Source organism: Rosa rugosa, chromosome 7 (genome assembly GCF_958449725.1).
Source record: "Rosa rugosa chromosome 7, drRosRugo1.1, whole genome shotgun sequence".
NCBI classification, from domain to species: domain Eukaryota; kingdom Viridiplantae; phylum Streptophyta; class Magnoliopsida; order Rosales; family Rosaceae; genus Rosa; species Rosa rugosa.
In genome coordinates, this window is record NC_084826.1 from 1694719 (window position 1) to 1711682 (window position 16964).

A 16964-nucleotide genomic window follows, 5' to 3' on the forward strand; every position below is an offset into this window, starting at 1 on the left:
AAAAAGTGTTGAGATGTTCACTTTGGATTAAATATGACATCAAGTTCGGGCAATCAAAAAATGAGATAAGAAATATAACCCACTATACAGAACCTTACAAGATCTAAGAGAGTAAATCACTACGAATAAATTGTCTATGGGTACGTTAATCCCCAAGTAATTCATTGTGGGGTAGAATGTCTAAAGCTATAAACTTCAGGGGAGGTTGATGTAATTTGTTACAAATGTTAATTTGACCTCTGATTGCAATTTGACAACCCTAGTTTGAGTTTCTCCTAGTTACTAACGTCCGCTTTTCGACTAAAAGAAGAACCCTCGACACTCTTTTTAACACTTCGACATTATCAGCAGCTCAACACACCTCTCTTTCTTCACTCTCAAAACACAGAAAACCAAACAGAACCCTTCTTCCTTATTCCACTGCTACACAGAACAACACTCAACTCCACAGTAAGCTTCTCTCTCTGTATATGCAATTTATACATGGCTATGTTTTAAGTTTAAGAAGTGTTTCTGTATGTATGTATGTATTTGTTGTGGTGATGAAACAGTAAAAACTAAAGCTGAAATGGTTTGTTTTGTGAGTTATGTGAAATGGCCCAAAATGGGTTATTGAATTGAAAACAAGAAAAGAGGAAGTTGGGTGTTTGAATTTTTGGTAAAAGATTAAAACTTTATGTAGAATCACCAAGGAAATTGACAACCCATTTCTCACCGGGTCATGTGGTCTGTTGGGACTGTAAAAGATTCAATCTTTTTGCTTCTTTTTTTTCAGTGATTCTGTAGGTTTAATTCATTTGCCGCTTTTTATTTGATGATTGGTATTGATGTTATGGTTTGAACTTTTTCAGAGCTGTGGTTCTCAGTCTGAAGTAGGAGAGTAGGGAAAGTAGAGAGATTGTTTTACTGGTTTCGGGTTTATAGAAAGTCGAGAACTTTTTAGGAGAATCTGGAGCTTGGTCTCGCGTATGGATTATAGTGAAGAGCTGAGATAGTTGGATTACCAGTTTACTTACTACAGGTGTTTCTGTCTAGCTTTACTTCATTTGTTCAACCGGAAGGAGATAAATGGCGCATACCATTGCTCAACAGAATAGTACAGTTGATTTCCGATGTTTGCATGTGTGTGCAAAAGAAGTTAGCCCCTGTTCTGGCATTGGTCATTTACCAATATCAAGGGTTTTAAGCAAGTATAGTCATGAATCTCAGTGTTGTTTACGATGGGGAGGTGTTGGTTCCAAAAGCGATGTGCAGTATTTACAGCATAGGGGTTTTCGGAGAAGTGTTTGTATTGATAGAGTCCATGAAGTGGACCTGGATGAATGGAGCATTGATACTGATAAGATGGGTATCGAGAAAAAATCTGGAGAAGAATTGTATGAGAAGAGGCCTCATAGGTCTTCAACAGGGGATTTAGATGGGCGTTTTGTTGGAAATGGTGAGGATAAAAATAATGATGTTCTTCGGAATTTCTGCAGCCGTGGGAAGTTACTTCTTGCATCAAGACTGATTGATATCATGGCACGTCGAAACCAAATTCCGGATTTCCCTTGTTGCAAAAACTTAATCCGAGGGCTCGTTAAAATAGATCAAGTAGATAAAGCTGCGAAGATTCTAAAGATCATGGTCATGTCTGGTGGGGTTCCAGATATTATCACATATAACATGATGGTGAGTGCTTTCTGTAAGAAAGGAAAGTTAAGATCTGCAATTGATCTTGTGGAAGACATGAGCTTGAGCGGTTGCCCTCCAGATGTGATTACTTACAATACAATAATCCGCGGCATGTTTGCTATTGGGAATTTTGAGCAGGCTATTGCATTTTGGAAGGAGGAACTGAGAAAGGGGTGCCCTCCTTATATAGTTACCTATACTGTTCTCATCGACCTAATCTGCAGACACTGTGGAATCATGCGGGCTGTGGAAGTTTTGGATGATATGGTAGTAGAGGGATGTTATCCTGATATTATTACCTACAACTCTCTGGTTAATTTTACTAGTAGACGGAATAAACTTGAAGATACTACTCTGGTCATTCATAATCTTCTCTCTCATGGGTTCGATCCCAATGTTGTTACTTACAACACTATTCTCCATTCGCTTTGTGGCCGTGGGTTTTGGGATGAAGCAGATGAAATCTTCACAATCATGAATGAGACGTCTGTATCCCCTACAGTTGTTACTTACAATATTTTGATCAATGGTTTGTGTAAATATGGGATTTTAGATCGCGCAATCAACTTCTTTACTCAAATGATTTCTCAAAATTGTTCGCCGGATATCATAACCTATAACACACTGCTGGGAGCTCTTTGCAGGGAGGGAATGATTGATCAGGCCATCCAGTTACTTGAACTTTTAAGTGGTACCAGTTGTTCACCAGGTCTGATCACTTACAATACTGTGATTGATGGATTGGCTAAATCGGGGTCTATGGAGAAAGCCATGGGATTGTATGGTCAAATGGTAGAAAATGGTATCATTCCTGATGAAATTACCCATCGTTCTTTGGTTGGTGGCTTTTGCCGGGCAAATCTAGTTGAGGAAGCTGCTGCTATACTGAAGGAGATGCATAAACGAGGCCACCAGGTCCGAACTAGCTCTTTCAAGTATGTGATCCATGGATTATGTAGAAACAATAAAGTGGATCTTGCAATACAAGTTCTAGAAATGATGATATCAAATCGGTGCATGCCAGATGAGGGAATTTATTCAACTATACTCAAAGGTGTAACTGCTGCTGGTATGACAAAAGAGGCTGATCAGTTGCGTCAGAAGCTGATTGAATGGAATGTTGTACGAGAAGAGACCATGTTAATCTAGATGAGGCTTTTGCAAAATTTTGACTTCCTTTGGTACTTCTTACTGGACATGATAGCCATTTCTTGGTAGAAGTTGTATAGACATGCAATATCCTAAGGTTCTCTTGTAATGTTATTGTGAGAAGTCATTTCTGCTTGATAATTTCTTTATCTTCCATCTTCCATTATCGCAATTATTTTGTCTTGTTAATCCAAATGATCTCAGTAGTAGCAGCGATTATTATGTCTACTTCCACAATCTGATTATTTGATCACATCTTTGTTCATTTGCTACTTTATATGGTAGCTATTGCACAGTTCCAGTTTATTTCTTCCAGTTGATTATAACTTTCGGCCTTGCGGAACACTATATTGATGGTAATGAGCTTTTGTGAATTTTTCTTTCAGATATTGGTTAGTTATTTGCATCATTAACTGTTATTTGCTTTGGTGTTATCATAATCATTAGTGACTGTTACTGAATCTCAGAGACTTGTTGAACGGTTGAACCTAGAGGCCGGCTGTTCTTTTGGTCTTGTAACTAGTATTTGTCAAGGAATGAAAATGGTAACATGAAAAGCGAAAGGACAGAACATATTCTAGTCGATGTTAAGAATGGATATGCAAATGTTCATATCAGTAAATACAGAACTTGAAAAACAAAGTTTGCAATGTTCTCTCTGGGTATTGCCAAACCCCTACAAGGCAATTTGGTCATGATTTACAGCCACCAAAATTCTTCTCCAAGCCGGATATGTAAGTTGCAGTCCATCTCTGAAACTCTGCAAAAAGATTTGAAATGCATTGAAGCTTTGCCAACAAACTCTAGTTCTTAATCTCAGACAGAGTAAGCTCTTTGTAAACATCAAGCATGGGAAAGGTCCTGTTCAAGCGTTTGAAAGAATCTTCGGAAATAGCCCTTAAACTATAAACAGATTTTGCAAGCTCCATAGCTTCAGCTCGCCATCCTGCAAATCCAATTCCTTCAATCAGCAAAATGTAAGTAGTTTCGTTAGGCCGGCAACCCTTTTCAACCATTGCTGTGAACACTTCAATGGCATCGATAATCCTCCGAGTCTTGCTCAACCCAAGAAGAACAATATTGTAAGTGATAACTGTAGGCTGAAAACCACCAGTTTCCATATCTACCAACAACCCAATTGCCTCATTTACCATCCCATCTCTGCACAGACACGATATAAGTGAATTGTATGTGATCTCATCAGGCTCAATTCCTTTGCTTACCATGTCTGATACCATTCCCAAAGCTCTTACTCTATCTCCACAATTCCACAATGCACTGAACATTGTGTTGTAGGAACTCACATTTGGAGGACAACCGACTTCACCCAAGTTCTCGAAGATTTCCAAAGCCTGATCAGCACTCCCATTCTTGCACAAAGCAGCCAAGATTGTATTGTAGTTCACAATATCTGGCAAGCAACCATCAGATATCATACAATCCAAAAACTCTATTGCTAAATCTAACCTCCCTTCTTTGCAGAAAGTAGAAATCAATGGATCATAACTATAAGCATCTGGAGTTAACCCCTTTTCCTTCATAATCTTCAACACATTCACTGCATCCTCAACTTTCCCATCGCGGCACAGCGTGCTAATCAAGATGCTATAAGTCACCACATTAGGCTCGCAACCTCTTGCACACATATTGCTCACTAGATTCTCTCCTTCCTCCCACTTCCCACGGTTCAAAAGCGCACGCAACAATATGTTGTATGAGATCACATTCGGCGCATAGCCTTTAGCATCGAAGCTCCTAACAAACTCGAAAGCTCTATCCAGCATTCCTTCCCTGCACATTCCCCTAACAATGGCATTGTAAGTATACATATCAGGTCTAAGCCCTCTTGACAACATCTCATCCAAAAGCTTCATAGCTTCATCAATCCCACCATCAAGAATAGTAGCTTCTATCAATATTGTATATGTAATCACAGTAGGCTTGCAATTGTCTTTCACTAAACGATCCATGACCTTCCTAGCTAACCCAAGCTTCCCTCTACTACAGAGACTCCCAATCATTATATTATACGTAACAACATCAGGCTTGAAGCCCTGACTCTTCATTCTATCAAGAACTTTGTTTGCCGATTCAATCCTATTGGCCTTACAGAACCCACTGATCAAAGCATTGTATGAAAACAAATCAGGCTCCCCATACTGTTCCAATATTTGCATAACCCGAATGGCCTTTTGGATGTTTCTCGAGTTGAAGAAGCCTTTGATGAGCTTGGTGCAGAGAATCACATCAGGCTTGTAGCCCTTGTTGACCATGAGCTCAAGAAAGTAGAAGGCTTCATTGTACTGGCCTGCTTTGCAAGACCTGTTGAGGACTTTGATCAAGTGGGTCTCTTTGTAATCATGGTTTTGCAAGTGTGTTGGCTTTGGTTCAGCAGAGACAGACACCCTTGTTAGGTTTCTGGAGGTGTTGTTTCTGCCATTTGAGATTGAAGAAGAAGAAGGTCTGCAACTGAAACTAGTGGGGTGGTGGGAATGGGAAGTGGGTTTGAGTTGGGAGGTAGTGTGGAAGCTATGGGACAATAACTCAGTGGAGACTATTGCCATTGGTGAATGGCAATTGTTGTGCACAAGGAATGAGAATTTGCATGGAGAAAGTGACCAAAATGTGGAAGTTGGTAGTTGAAAGTATTGGATTGGTTCTTCAGTTGGATTTCAGGACATATATTCAGGATAGGATAAGGTCGGGTCGGACTACTTGAAGAAATCTAAACCCAATAAACCCGGAAAAATATAATTTTCTTTTTATTATTTTTTTATGGAAATTTGAGTGTCACTCCTTTTATGTAGGCAAACGATACAATTATCACACTTGAACGGCACGAAAAAATTGTAGCATTGTCTAAGTAACCCTAAAGCTACGTAAGTACAGGTACCCTAAATAGAAAGTTTCGAACTCAATAATCTGACACTGCTAAAGTTGGCGCCGAGCAATTCAAAACCTTGGCAAAACATAGATGTTAAGTAAGTTGCTCAAAAGATATGAGAGCACTGAGCATTTCCCTTCCAACTTTGCTCTTGTAATTCCACAATGTAACACTTTTTCCAGTCTCCTGAAAATGTGATACATCGATATGCAATGCAAAATCAGTAAAAGTAAATTTGTAGTCTTTTGCTAGGGGCACTTAAATTGCATCAATCATATATAATACATCAAGTTTTGGTCAGTGTATACATCTAGCTAGATACGAATCCTGTAATCATGTTACATCTCTATTGCAATTTGTAATTGCAACCAATATAAGAACATCACAGATAATGTGGTCAACTCATAGTTGCTGGGTGGAGGGGGTTTCTAACTCTCTTTTGCATAATGGTCGGATGTTTCAACATAGGCCATTATAGAATCCCAAGTTGAGGACCTTTCAGGGCATGCCTTGTTCAGCAGGGCTTTCAAGTTTCTGGTTCTTAGATTCTCCCGAAATTCAACGCCACCAGAATCAGGGATTTGCTGATGATGCATTAAGAGTAACATAAGCATCCGGACAATTTCATCAACGAAAATTGGTTCGAAGTTATTATATATTGCAGAATTACTACCTTAATTAACCATAACATGTAAGTAGTAGAATATGTAGCCTGTGCTTGGTAATCATCAAAATCATCATCTGGAATGATGGAGCAGGACTGCAGGAGATGCAACTCATTATCCACAAAGATACCAAAGTCATTATTCATGCTGGTTTTGTGCTTCCAATCCCCAGGCAGACCCGTGTGACCAGTTAAAAAATGTTTTATCCATAATAAGGATAGGAACCGTCGATGAAGCCATAGAGCCTGTTTACAACGAAAACCAGTAGAGCCAGTTACTAGAGCTCAACTTGCAGAAAATGAAACATTGATCTCATTTAAAAAATAACTGAGCCTCAGTTATAAAGGGCATTTACCTCTCTTCCTATGTAGCGCTTTATCAACGTTTCATTCCATTCAAGCTCCTCCTGTCATGATGGCCACATTGTTAGGCAGGGAATGTAAAGGTAAATACATAGATTAACTGATACTACTTTTCTACTTTATGCTACACTAGGGGTTTCATACTTTCATTGTAATGTCATTTTCGATTACTGCTCAAATTGTAATCTCCTATCTCTCAGAGTTGTTAGAGAAAGGTGGAAGGGGTGTAGATATAGTCATATAGAACACCGAACATGCCCATGAATAGCTAGAGCTAAAATTGTTGAATTTAAGCCACAGTATAAAAAGATGATAGATTGTTGCATGGGTAGTTCAACAAAACTGAAGTTCTCATGACAGTGAGTATGAACCATTTATTTAGTTGCATAATTTCTTTTACAGGTAATGACAAGTTGAAGGTCCAATGGGGTCACTAGTACTTGATAGCAATAGAACAAATGCATACTGGCTTGAGCATTTGCCAGGTATTTAAAAAAGGCTTTGCATGCAGAAAGTAACAATGTCATAAAGTATTGTTGCAGATGGAAGAAGAGCTATACCTTCCACAATTGATTTATTTTAACACTATAACTAGAAGCTACATTTTCTTGTTTACAGCATCTGTCCTCTAAAATCCTAAGCATTAGCTGCTGCAAAATCATGGAAACACAGATTGTGAGGGAAAAAGAAAAACACTTGAAGCCATAATTACACACTATTTTTGGATGATTGCCAGGGTGCGAGGAAATCTTGATATCATATTGAAATGAATACAAAGACCCACTCTGCGATAATGGAAGCAACTATGGTCAGCAACATGCAAGCCAGCCCAGTTTTTAGATCTCTTTAATTCATGTAGAGACTGCAAGGAATTCACCAAGGACCATAAGGACTAAAGGAAAATTCAAAATGGATATCCAAAGTCCTGGAAGGTAATCAGAGAACTCCCCATTGATACAAGAGGATTGAGGAAATAAGTCTAACCAGCTCTGTTGTCATGTAGGTCACCAACCAGCAACGATGATACCATGCACGGTAATTCATTTTTGACCTCTGTAAAGATAGAATCTGAGTTATAACAAAGACAACCGCAACAAGGAAATTTCTCATTTGTCCCCCCAAAATAACTAAGGAAATCATGGTATATGCATAGCGTGCCATATGGAATCTTTAAATGCAATAATCCTAAAAGGTTCAAATTTTAAGTATCAGATTTAACATGTATTTCTATGTAAAGGACCTCTTTGATACTTTTAACTGGAAACATCAAAATCACAAAAATTGAGCATTATGTTGGACAAAGGAGTGAACCACATCTATTATTAGCTACTTTGCTACAGTTATTGGTGTGAAATCTGTTGTTTTTTCTAGGTGAGTAACACAGAAAACAACAAAAAGAACAACATATGTGATAAATGAATTTGACTTCAAAGTTTAAATAAACCTTTGCAAATTAAAAGTATGCAATTCCTGAACTGAATATAAACCTCAGCTATTTTCTCCACCAGCTCAGACTCTTTGGTGACAATCTCTTGCAAAGTTGAACACTTCCCAGCAATTAACTTGATGACCCATCGCCTGCCAATGATTAATATGCTCATAAATTTGACCACAGCAAATCCCCATGGAAGAGAAAAAGTGCATAACCATAATAAGGGACTTGCTTAACACCAAATCCGAACACTCTCAAATAAGAAACTATAAATATCATACTGGTAAACATGTGTGTTGATGTGTATTTGTGAAGTAATGCAGCTAGTTGAGAATAAAAGATCTGCCTTACATGTCTTCTTCAAGTCAATAATGTGATTGTATTGACGGTAGCAATAATGCATAACCACCCATACTGGTGAATGTTTTGATTGCATATAAAATAGATGTTGTCAAACATGTTACCTGTGGCTCCAAGCATGCTCCGATTTAGGTGCATATGAAAGAACAAGCGCTGAGAATAGAAGTTCATCCAATAATATTGAGAGCTCTTGCTTCTTTAACAACACCATCTTCCTGTGTCACATATACAATATCACTCTCTTGCAACCAGTGCTAACATAATCCGTAGGGAAGTATAACAGATTAAAAAGTATAACTTATGACCAAAAATGTAAGGGGGAAATACCTGGAATGCCAAGCAGTGCCAAAATCAGAACTCACTAACAAAACAGCCCTGCTATGCTTCATGACTTCACTTTCAACACTGTTACCCAACGATAATGAGTCACATACAGAACTCTCAATCCCAGTTACATCAGATGTGCTATTAACTCCCTTATATTGTCGATTTGCTGCCATCAGCGCGCGCTTAGCTTCCTTATATAATGGAATAAGAACATCCGTCGAAATTCCCAACTTATGATCCCTATTCCAAAACACTGCACTCCCATCTGCTGAGCACACCACATTACTAATACCATCAGATGATGAGGATGCCTCTTCATTCAAGTTGACAAACATGGATGGATGAACAAATCCAATCTCATCACTGAGTTCAAGTGCAAAACACAAACCATAAGCCACTTGCATATAACCACATTCTCCAAAAGCATCAATCAAAAACCCTCAACCCTCCAAAATAGACTCTACACAGAATCATAATGCCTCCACAATGAGGCACAATTGGTATAGACCCAATGTAGCCCACAGTAATTAAGTACACAATGAGCTCAAAGCTTGAACCTTTTTTACCATATCAACCCAAAATCAATAAACCCTAATCTAAAAGCAGAGAAGCAAAAAGCTTCAATCTTTGATTCTATTTTCTATATACAAAAAGATGGGTCACATACATTGCAGGATCGGACTCCAAAATCTGTTCGAACTGATTCAGAAGCTCGCCGGCGTTTTCTTCTTCGCTCATCTTTCGCCGGAAAATCGCCGGAGAAGAAGAGGCACAGTCAATCAGAGAATGCGAATCAATTGGCTTATTATACCATCTCATCGGGGACAAAATGGTAATTTTGAGTTAATAGAACTAGAATGGAACAGTATCATTTGGTGTTAAGATAGGTTGCAAGGAAATATAATGATACCGACCTCGTTTGATCGCTTCTTCAGCCTGAAAAATACGAACACGTATACGTATCCCTTTATTATTATTATTATTTTTTTTTTCTTCTTTGACTTTAGAGCCTTTCCATAATTTCATTACCAAAAACTGAAAACTGGCTGCTTTTCTTTTATGCCAAAAAAATTTTAGAGTCAAAAGCTAAATCTCACTTAACCTAACTTATTGAAGCAGCTTATCTTTTATTGTGGTACTTTTGGTTTCAAGTTAGCGTAGACTGCTCTATCAATTATTTTTAGTACTATAAGCGTTTTGAGAAATCTAGATTACCAAACACAACTGTTTTTCTTAACAGCTACTTATTTTCATATCATAATATAAACCAGCTTATCTTATAAGCACAGACGTACCGAACTGGCATTAGTGGATTGTGTACTTTCATTTGCTATTAAGATCGTAAAATAAATAACGTATATAGTACGTGAAAAATACATACTTGTATTATTCTGATATTTTATCAAATAGTTAGTTAAAAAGTTCGGTAAAATAGTGTCAACCAATAAAATTATTAATACATTTACTTTGAACACTAATATGTGTGAAATATAAAAAAATTGTAAAAATGTTGTATAACATTTTTGACTTCAAAAATACAGAAAATCTAACAAGTCCCCTTTTAAAAATATAAAATACGGAAGTTTGGAAAAAAAAAAAAAAAAAGTCAGTACGTATTTTTGTTCATGTATAATACGGTAAATTACTAAGAGAGAGCTTGCTCTCAGATAAGATAGATTGCAAGGAAATATATAATGAGACCTACCTCACCTGAATACGTCTTTCAGCCTTAAAATTACGAACACGTACCCGTTTTTTTTTTGTTCTTTCTTCTCCGACTTTCTTAATTTCAACAAAAAAAAATTGAGCTGAAATACAAGGGTCTCTCTCTCTCTCTCTTTCTTCTTGAGCTAAAAGTGCATCGATCGCTGAAGAAAATTCTCTCTCTCTCTCTCTCTCGCCCATTTTTTCTCACTGCAATTCCTCGAAGATCTGGTTTCGTCTTCCACTTCAAATCCAGCACAAACCGCATTGAAATTTATATAATTGTTGTATAAAAAATCGAAGCTGTTTTCGGAGGGGTTGAATTGCGAATCTAGGGTTCGGTTTGATCTGTATATGTGTTTTTCCGATGAGTATGGAAATCGTGGCCGATGTGGCGGCGTTCGACGCCGAGTTGCTGCAGCTCAATGAGGTCTCCCCGCTCGCCTTGAAAGCCAATCCCAGCTTCGTCGAGTCGCTCTTCGAGCAGTGGCTCTCGCTTCCGGATACTAATCGCCTGGTAGTAGTGTAATAGTTGAAAATGTTTAATGTATTGGATAATATTATGCATCTAATCCGTGGGGAGCATTGGTTTGATAGCTGAGTTTCGGAGCTTAGTTTTGCGATTGGAATTAGGCAATTTTGGGCTTTGAATGCATGCAATTTTGAATAGTGTGACGGATAATAAATAATGCTGGTAAAATTCATTATTAGCTTATATTGGATTTGTTCCGAAACTGTGTTTACCTGAAAAAAGATGCAATTTTGTTAATTAGAATGTTGTTAATTTGTTATGAATGTTGTAAAATCAGTTGTTGAGTTATAATTTATTTTCGATATAATTAGGATAGACATGGTAGGGAAGTTTATACCAAGTATTTGCTTATAACGTGTGGTGTATGCTGAATTGCTGATTGATTTCATGTTTTGTGACTGTATGGGTCCAGGTGACACAATTGATCAATGAAGCAAAGGCAGGGGGACCCTTGAATGTCCAAGGAAACTCTTCTAGTCCGCATGGCACTGCCAACAATGCTTTGCCTTCCATGTTTCCAGCAGGCAGTGCACCTCCACTGTCACCAAGAAGTTCATCTGGCTCCCCACGCATAATGAAACAGAGGGTTGGCCCTTCTCATTTAGGTTCTCCCCTGAAAGTAGTTAGTGAGCCCGTTAAAGAGTTGATACCTCAGGTATGACGGGTCTTGAAACTTTCTGCAATGTGTGATGTTGCTATTTCTGTTTCAAGCATTGTGCACTTCATCTGAGCTTTACCTGATTGAAAGGTTTTTTAAGGAAAAATGTTACTTTTGACATGGTTCTTGTACCACTTGCAGTTTTATTTTCTAAATGGTCGTCCACCTCCAAGTGAAATAAAAGAACAATGTTTACTGAGAATTGATCAGCTTTTCTATGGCCATGCGGATGGGCTCCAGATGCATGGTGAGATATACTTACGATATGCTTTGCGTAGTATTGCTAGAACTGAGCTTTAACTGCCTCTCTGGTATATCAGACTTCAAGTCAGTTGCTAAGGACATCTGCAAGCTCCCTTCATTCTTCTCTACATCATTATTCAGAAAGATTGATGTTAATAGCACTGGATTTATAACAAGGTATTATTCACTTTTCCTCATTGATGTTAGTAGTTTCAAGGCGTGCCTCCCCCATCCCCAACATCTGTTCTTACTGGGTTTTTATCATCTGTGCCATAACCATTTTCCTAATTTCTCTATTGTTGCCACTTTGATTGCTCTGTTTCAATAGACTACCTTTGCAACTTAGGAAAGACTTGAGAGGTCTCAAGTCTTGATAACCAACCCCATTTTTCTTCATATCTCAAGTGTGTAGACAGTCTCCTCAGTGAAGTTGATTGGGGAGAAACGACTCAAGTAGATTTATCCATGTTGTTGTAAAATTGATTAAATCTAGTATTTTGTTTGAGATGATTTTGGTGTCATTTGGTTCTTTTACCTCTTAACTAATATGATTAAGTGGGGGAATGAAATGTTTGGCTGTGGACCATTCTCTAGTCATCTATTTTCTTTCAGTGATTATTAATAAAAGAGAGAGTGCCTCATTTATTTATTTTCTCAATTATGCCATTCATTCTTTACTGAGGACAAGATTTTAACCCAAGTTTCATAGTGGGACCATATTGTACTTTACGTTTCTCGTGGTGTTGAAGTTTGGATATTGTATCCTTTGCAAATCATTCTCTTACTTTCAAATAAATAAATGAGGCACTCTCTCTTTACTGAGGACAAGATTTTAACCCAAGTTTCATAGTGGGACCATATTCTACTTTACGTTTCTCGTGGTGTTGAAGTTTGGATATTGTATGCTTTGCAAATCACTCTTACTGTCAAATAAATTGCTTTCAGGGATTTATTTGTTGATTATTGGGTGAATGGCAACATGTTGACGATGGATGTAGCTACTCAAATATATTCCATCTTAAAGCAACCAGATCTCAAATACCTAACTCAGGTATTTTCTTTGTTTTATATTTCTTCTCCTTTCATCTTTTCATTACAAATCTGTGTGCAGTCTGCCACCTTTATTCATATGATATCATTATTGTTGTTGACATTGCATGAACTACTGTCTAATTTGTACTCTTTTTTGATAACAGGAGGACTTTAAACCCGTCCTTCGAGAACTTTTGGCAACTCATCCAGGACTGGAGTTCTTACAGAGCACACCCGAGTTTCAGGAAAGATATGGTTTGTTCTCAACCAATTGATCAACTTCTATTTCATAGCATCATATCAGTTTAAAAGGATCTACTCTCTCTCTCTCTCTCTCTCATACACACATTTTTACTCTGGTCATTGATTCAATTCCTTCATTATGATACACACTTTAACTTGAGATATTATTGCAATGGACCAGCTGAAACTGTAATATACAGAATCTTTTACTACATAAATAGATCTGGGAACGGTCATCTTACCCTCAGGGAGCTGAAACGTGGAAACTTAATTGATGCAATGCAACATGCAGATGAAGAAGAGGACATCAACAAGGTCTTGAGGTAGAGATTCCAGATATAGACATAATTTGTACTGTTTCTTGTGGTTATATATAATAATATATGTAAACTCCTTTTTTTTCTTGTATGAACTGTTACAGGTACTTCTCTTATGAGCATTTTTATGTCATATATTGTAAGTTTTGGGAGCTGGATACAGATCATGACTTCTTGATCGACAAAGAGAACCTGATCAGATATGGTAATCATGCCCTTACCTATCGGATAGTCGATAGAATATTTTCTCAGGTTTGTGTCGTAAAGTTTTAGACAAGAACAATTTCTCTTTGAATAAAATTTCTCTATCAATCTAGCTCTGCAAGTCTAGGTTATATATTTAATAATTTAATTCCTCAGGTGGCAAGGAAGTTCACTAGTAAGGTTGAGGGGAAGATGGGGTATCAAGATTTTGTCTACTTCATTCTGTCAGAGGAGGACAAATCTTCTGAGCCTAGTCTTGAGTTCTGGTAATCTTGTACCTCTTATCTTTGGTCATCAGTTTGTTTGCTTCACGATGCCTTTGCAGTTAACCCTAATTCATGGGCAATGCCGCAATATACATTTAAGTGTAACATGGGTGCTGAGTTCTTTTTTTCTTCTTTTGTGGGGTGGGGTTGTTCTGTAATCACTGTTTTCATTTGTTCTTTATGAATTCACTTAGAAGTCTTTTGATCTCTTTATGGAGTTGATGTTATTGGCAGTGTAGTAACTGGAGTCTCTGACACTATTTTTCTGGTTAGGTTCAAGTGCATAGACTTGGATGGGAATGGAGTTTTGACACGGAATGAATTGCAATTCTTTTATGAAGAGCAGTTGCATAGAATGGAGTGCATGGCCCAAGAACCTGTTCTCTTTGAAGATATATTGTGCCAGATTATTGACATGATTTGCCCAGAGGTTTGACTTTTCCTCTGTTCTGCTTATCTAAAAATTGGTCTTTTACCTTCTGTATTTGATGTGTACATGAACAAGTTGCTTCATGGTTCTCGCCTGAGCACCAATATGTTTTCTATTTGTGCCTGTTCAATTCCTGTTTTCTAGTAGCAACTCCCTTCCTTCTTAGTTGGTGATTGTGTTGGTGCATTGCTGCCACACAACATCAAGGAAACAGGAGTCCTCTGAGGTTTTCTGTTTCATGAAAGTTGTATAGGGAATTTCTGCTTCATGAAACTTGCATAGGAAAATGCACTTGTGGGCAGTCTCTCATGTATTTTTCTCCTGAAACACTAGTTAGATATGGTCTTTCGGTGGTTGACTTGCAGTTTGTTCTTGCAGAATGAGAGCTATATTACACTCCGTGACCTGAAAGGTTGTAAGCTTTCAGGAAGCGTTTTCAATATTCTTTTCAACCTTAACAAGTTCATGGCCTTTGAAACTCGTGATCCATTTCTCATTCGTCAGGTATGTAAAGCAAGTGAAGCATTTTATAATTTGAAATTTCTAGATCTCTATTTGGTGTTATAGAAGTGGATTGCATTGCTATTATTCGTGACAGCTTTGCTGGTATCAATGTGTACAGGAACGTGAGAATCCAACCTTGACAGAGTGGGATCGGTTTGCACATAGAGAATATATCAGGCTTTCAATGGAAGAAGATGTTGAAGATGCTTCCAATGGAAGTGCAGAAGTTTGGGATGAATCACTTGAGGCTCCCTTTTAAGTTCTGCTCAGGTAGCTACTTGTTTACATTAAAGTCAATGACGTCGATGTCATTTTTTTTTTTTTCGTTTACCTTTTTATTTCATGGTGCAAGTTAGCTGTTGACTAGGTTGCATTATCCTACCTCAGTAAAGGATCTGAGACTTCTAACAGTCGAAAGTACCACCAAATATGAGGCCCCATAGCATAATTACATGTGATGAAATTGTGAGATGTGGTTTGAATGATGTCAAACATCTGATTAACCTGCGCTACCAAGACATAGACAGTGAAGTGTGATGACCATGGAGAGCAAGTTCTGCTTCCCTGTGCAAATGAATTGTTGTTTCATAAGTTTTCTTGTCCCCAAAGTGCCTTTGGATATTTTACATAGTATTTGTTTGTCTTTGCAGGAATAGACTAGGAAATTTCAAATTCATTAGCAATCCAAAAAAAAAAAAAAAAGGGACTACTCAGAGCATTACCAACTTTATAGAAGGGAATCAGCACATTGGTCGAGCTCTTGCATTAAGTGAATCTTTTAAGTAGGAAATTTTGTGGCTTGCATATGCAATACAACAAGTAGCAGTCACAATGGGAAAGCACCAGTTAAATAGTTGTCTGCTCGGAATCAGGAACACCTCGGCCTCTATTTATTTTTCTATTTTTTGCTATGTAATTTTACTAAAATTTGTAAGTTATCACTTGTTTTAGTGGTTTCATTTTTACAGAAGTTTGATGCTTCATTTGTAAAATTGTTTAGTGGAGTTAGACTTTCTTCATGAAACAATGTTTTATTGGATATTAATTGAACTTCATTTGATACTTTTCATTTACTCTATTTGCCAGATACCTCTGATAGTTTGATAGTTTAAACTATGATATGTAAAATACTCTGTAGTTTAAACTATGATTGATCTGTAGGATGAGTTCGAGTGCAAAGTAGTTTAAACTATGATGTTTAAAATTTCTAACAAAATGGAAAATGCATAACATTAAGATAAAATTTTGAAATGATTGTTGATTTTTTTTTTTTTGAAGAAAATACTTTTTTTTACGGATGCTTTGACGAACATGGGACGTTCAAAACCGGACGGTGAACTTTGGGAGGTAAACTTTCCTCCTGCAGTTAGAAGTGCAATTATTATCGACCAAAATGGATCGGTTATGTAATTGAAGTTTTAGTATTTAATTGTGTTAATTTTCTTTATAAAAAAAAGAAAGAAAAGGAAAAAATACAATAAACAAAATTTGGAATTTTCATTAAGAAATTAATGTGATTACGCCACTCTCTCCTCATTCCTGCCTTACGTCCAACGGGCCTTAAGTCAGGCCGGGCAGGGTTTTTTTCCAATAAGCTGGGCGGGCGCCTCCGTGGTGGCAAACAGACCGCCCTAGTCGGACTCGACTCCAAATTTTTTAAAAAGATTGGACTATCCAATTCGGTTCAGGTTGGGCTGGTTTTTATATCCGGATATGGGACCCGGATCGGTCATGGATATGACAGAGGATTTAGGTTATGTATTGGGACTTATGCTTCAGTCTATTGTTGCTATTAGATTTGTGACCCATGTTCATGGGATTTGTTCTTAAGAGTCCAATTGCGGTTATTCGAGTTTTTAACACCCTCGGTCGCTTTCGATCTCTTGGTAGATGACTCATCTCTCCTAGGTGGTCATTTTACCTGTTACCTTTTAATTTCGATGAGGCTTTGCATCTTGTTATAGTATTTTGCTTTATT

General features: G+C 37.6%; 4 protein-coding genes across 6 annotated transcripts; 2 read left to right on the forward strand and 2 right to left on the reverse strand.

The window, feature by feature from the left end:
* The first annotated feature begins 293 nt into the window (after positions 1-293).
* LOC133721008 (pentatricopeptide repeat-containing protein At1g08610) lies at positions 294-2972 on the forward strand. Its single transcript, XM_062147507.1, has 2 exons — positions 294-450; positions 852-2972. Exon 2 carries the CDS (start codon positions 1069-1071, stop codon positions 2821-2823), a length of 1755 nt encoding a protein of 584 aa, XP_062003491.1. The 5' UTR covers positions 294-450; positions 852-1068; the 3' UTR covers positions 2824-2972.
* A 409-nt stretch (positions 2973-3381) lies between these two features.
* On the reverse strand, positions 3382-5485 carry LOC133721175 (pentatricopeptide repeat-containing protein At3g04760, chloroplastic). Its single transcript, XM_062147713.1, has one exon. The coding sequence runs from the start codon at positions 5385-5387 to the stop codon at positions 3627-3629; it is 1761 nt and encodes a 586-aa protein (XP_062003697.1). The 5' UTR covers positions 5388-5485; the 3' UTR covers positions 3382-3626.
* Positions 5486-5931: 446 nt separating this feature from the next.
* LOC133720991 (uncharacterized) lies at positions 5932-9678 on the reverse strand. 3 transcript variants are annotated; one of them, XM_062147487.1, is made up of 10 exons: positions 9521-9678; positions 8854-9216; positions 8631-8741; positions 8222-8312; positions 7719-7787; positions 7519-7596; positions 7295-7381; positions 6728-6778; positions 6381-6617; positions 5932-6291 (listed from the first exon to the last, which is right to left on the reverse strand). In XM_062147487.1, the coding sequence occupies exons 1-10, from the start codon at positions 9670-9672 to the stop codon at positions 6136-6138; spliced, it is 1395 nt and encodes a 464-aa protein (XP_062003471.1). In that variant the 5' UTR covers positions 9673-9678; the 3' UTR covers positions 5932-6135. The 3 variants fall into 3 exon arrangements, with proteins under 3 accessions (XP_062003471.1, XP_062003470.1, XP_062003472.1); XM_062147486.1 differs by having other exon boundaries at positions 7295-7384; XM_062147488.1 differs by lacking the exon at positions 7519-7596 and having other exon boundaries at positions 7295-7384.
* Positions 9679-10630: 952 nt separating this feature from the next.
* On the forward strand, positions 10631-16059 carry LOC133721470 (serine/threonine protein phosphatase 2A regulatory subunit B''beta-like). Its single transcript, XM_062148092.1, has 13 exons — positions 10631-11074; positions 11502-11744; positions 11889-11994; positions 12068-12167; positions 12936-13041; positions 13187-13277; positions 13447-13588; positions 13687-13834; positions 13943-14052; positions 14326-14482; positions 14861-14986; positions 15105-15256; positions 15637-16059. The coding sequence occupies exons 1-12, from the start codon at positions 10925-10927 to the stop codon at positions 15243-15245; spliced, it is 1620 nt and encodes a 539-aa protein (XP_062004076.1). The 5' UTR covers positions 10631-10924; the 3' UTR covers positions 15246-15256; positions 15637-16059.
* The last annotated feature ends 905 nt before the right edge of the window (positions 16060-16964 follow it).

Excerpts from the sequence above, each read along its gene's own strand:
- LOC133721175 (XM_062147713.1), bottom strand. The coding sequence starts at position 5,387 with ATGGCAATAGTCTCCACTGAGTTATTGTCCCATAGCTTCCACACTACC.
- LOC133721470 (XM_062148092.1), top strand. The coding sequence starts at position 10,925 with ATGAGTATGGAAATCGTGGCCGATGTGGCGGCGTTCGACGCCGAGTTG. Across the intron at positions 11,995-12,067 it reads GGATGGGCTCCAGATGCATG|ACTTCAAGTCAGTTGCTAAG; the intron begins GTGAGATATACT and ends CTGGTATATCAG. Across the intron at positions 14,483-14,860 it reads TTGACATGATTTGCCCAGAG|AATGAGAGCTATATTACACT; the intron begins GTTTGACTTTTC and ends TTGTTCTTGCAG.
- LOC133721008 (XM_062147507.1), top strand. The coding sequence starts at position 1,069 with ATGGCGCATACCATTGCTCAACAGAATAGTACAGTTGATTTCCGATGT.
- LOC133720991 (XM_062147486.1), bottom strand. The coding sequence starts at position 9,672 with ATGAGATGGTATAATAAGCCAATTGATTCGCATTCTCTGATTGACTGT. Across the intron at positions 7,788-8,221 it reads TGGTGGAGAAAATAGCTGAG|AGGTCAAAAATGAATTACCG; the intron begins GTTTATATTCAG and ends CTATCTTTACAG. Across the intron at positions 6,779-7,294 it reads AAATAAATCAATTGTGGAAG|GAGGAGCTTGAATGGAATGA; the intron begins GTATAGCTCTTC and ends CCATCATGACAG.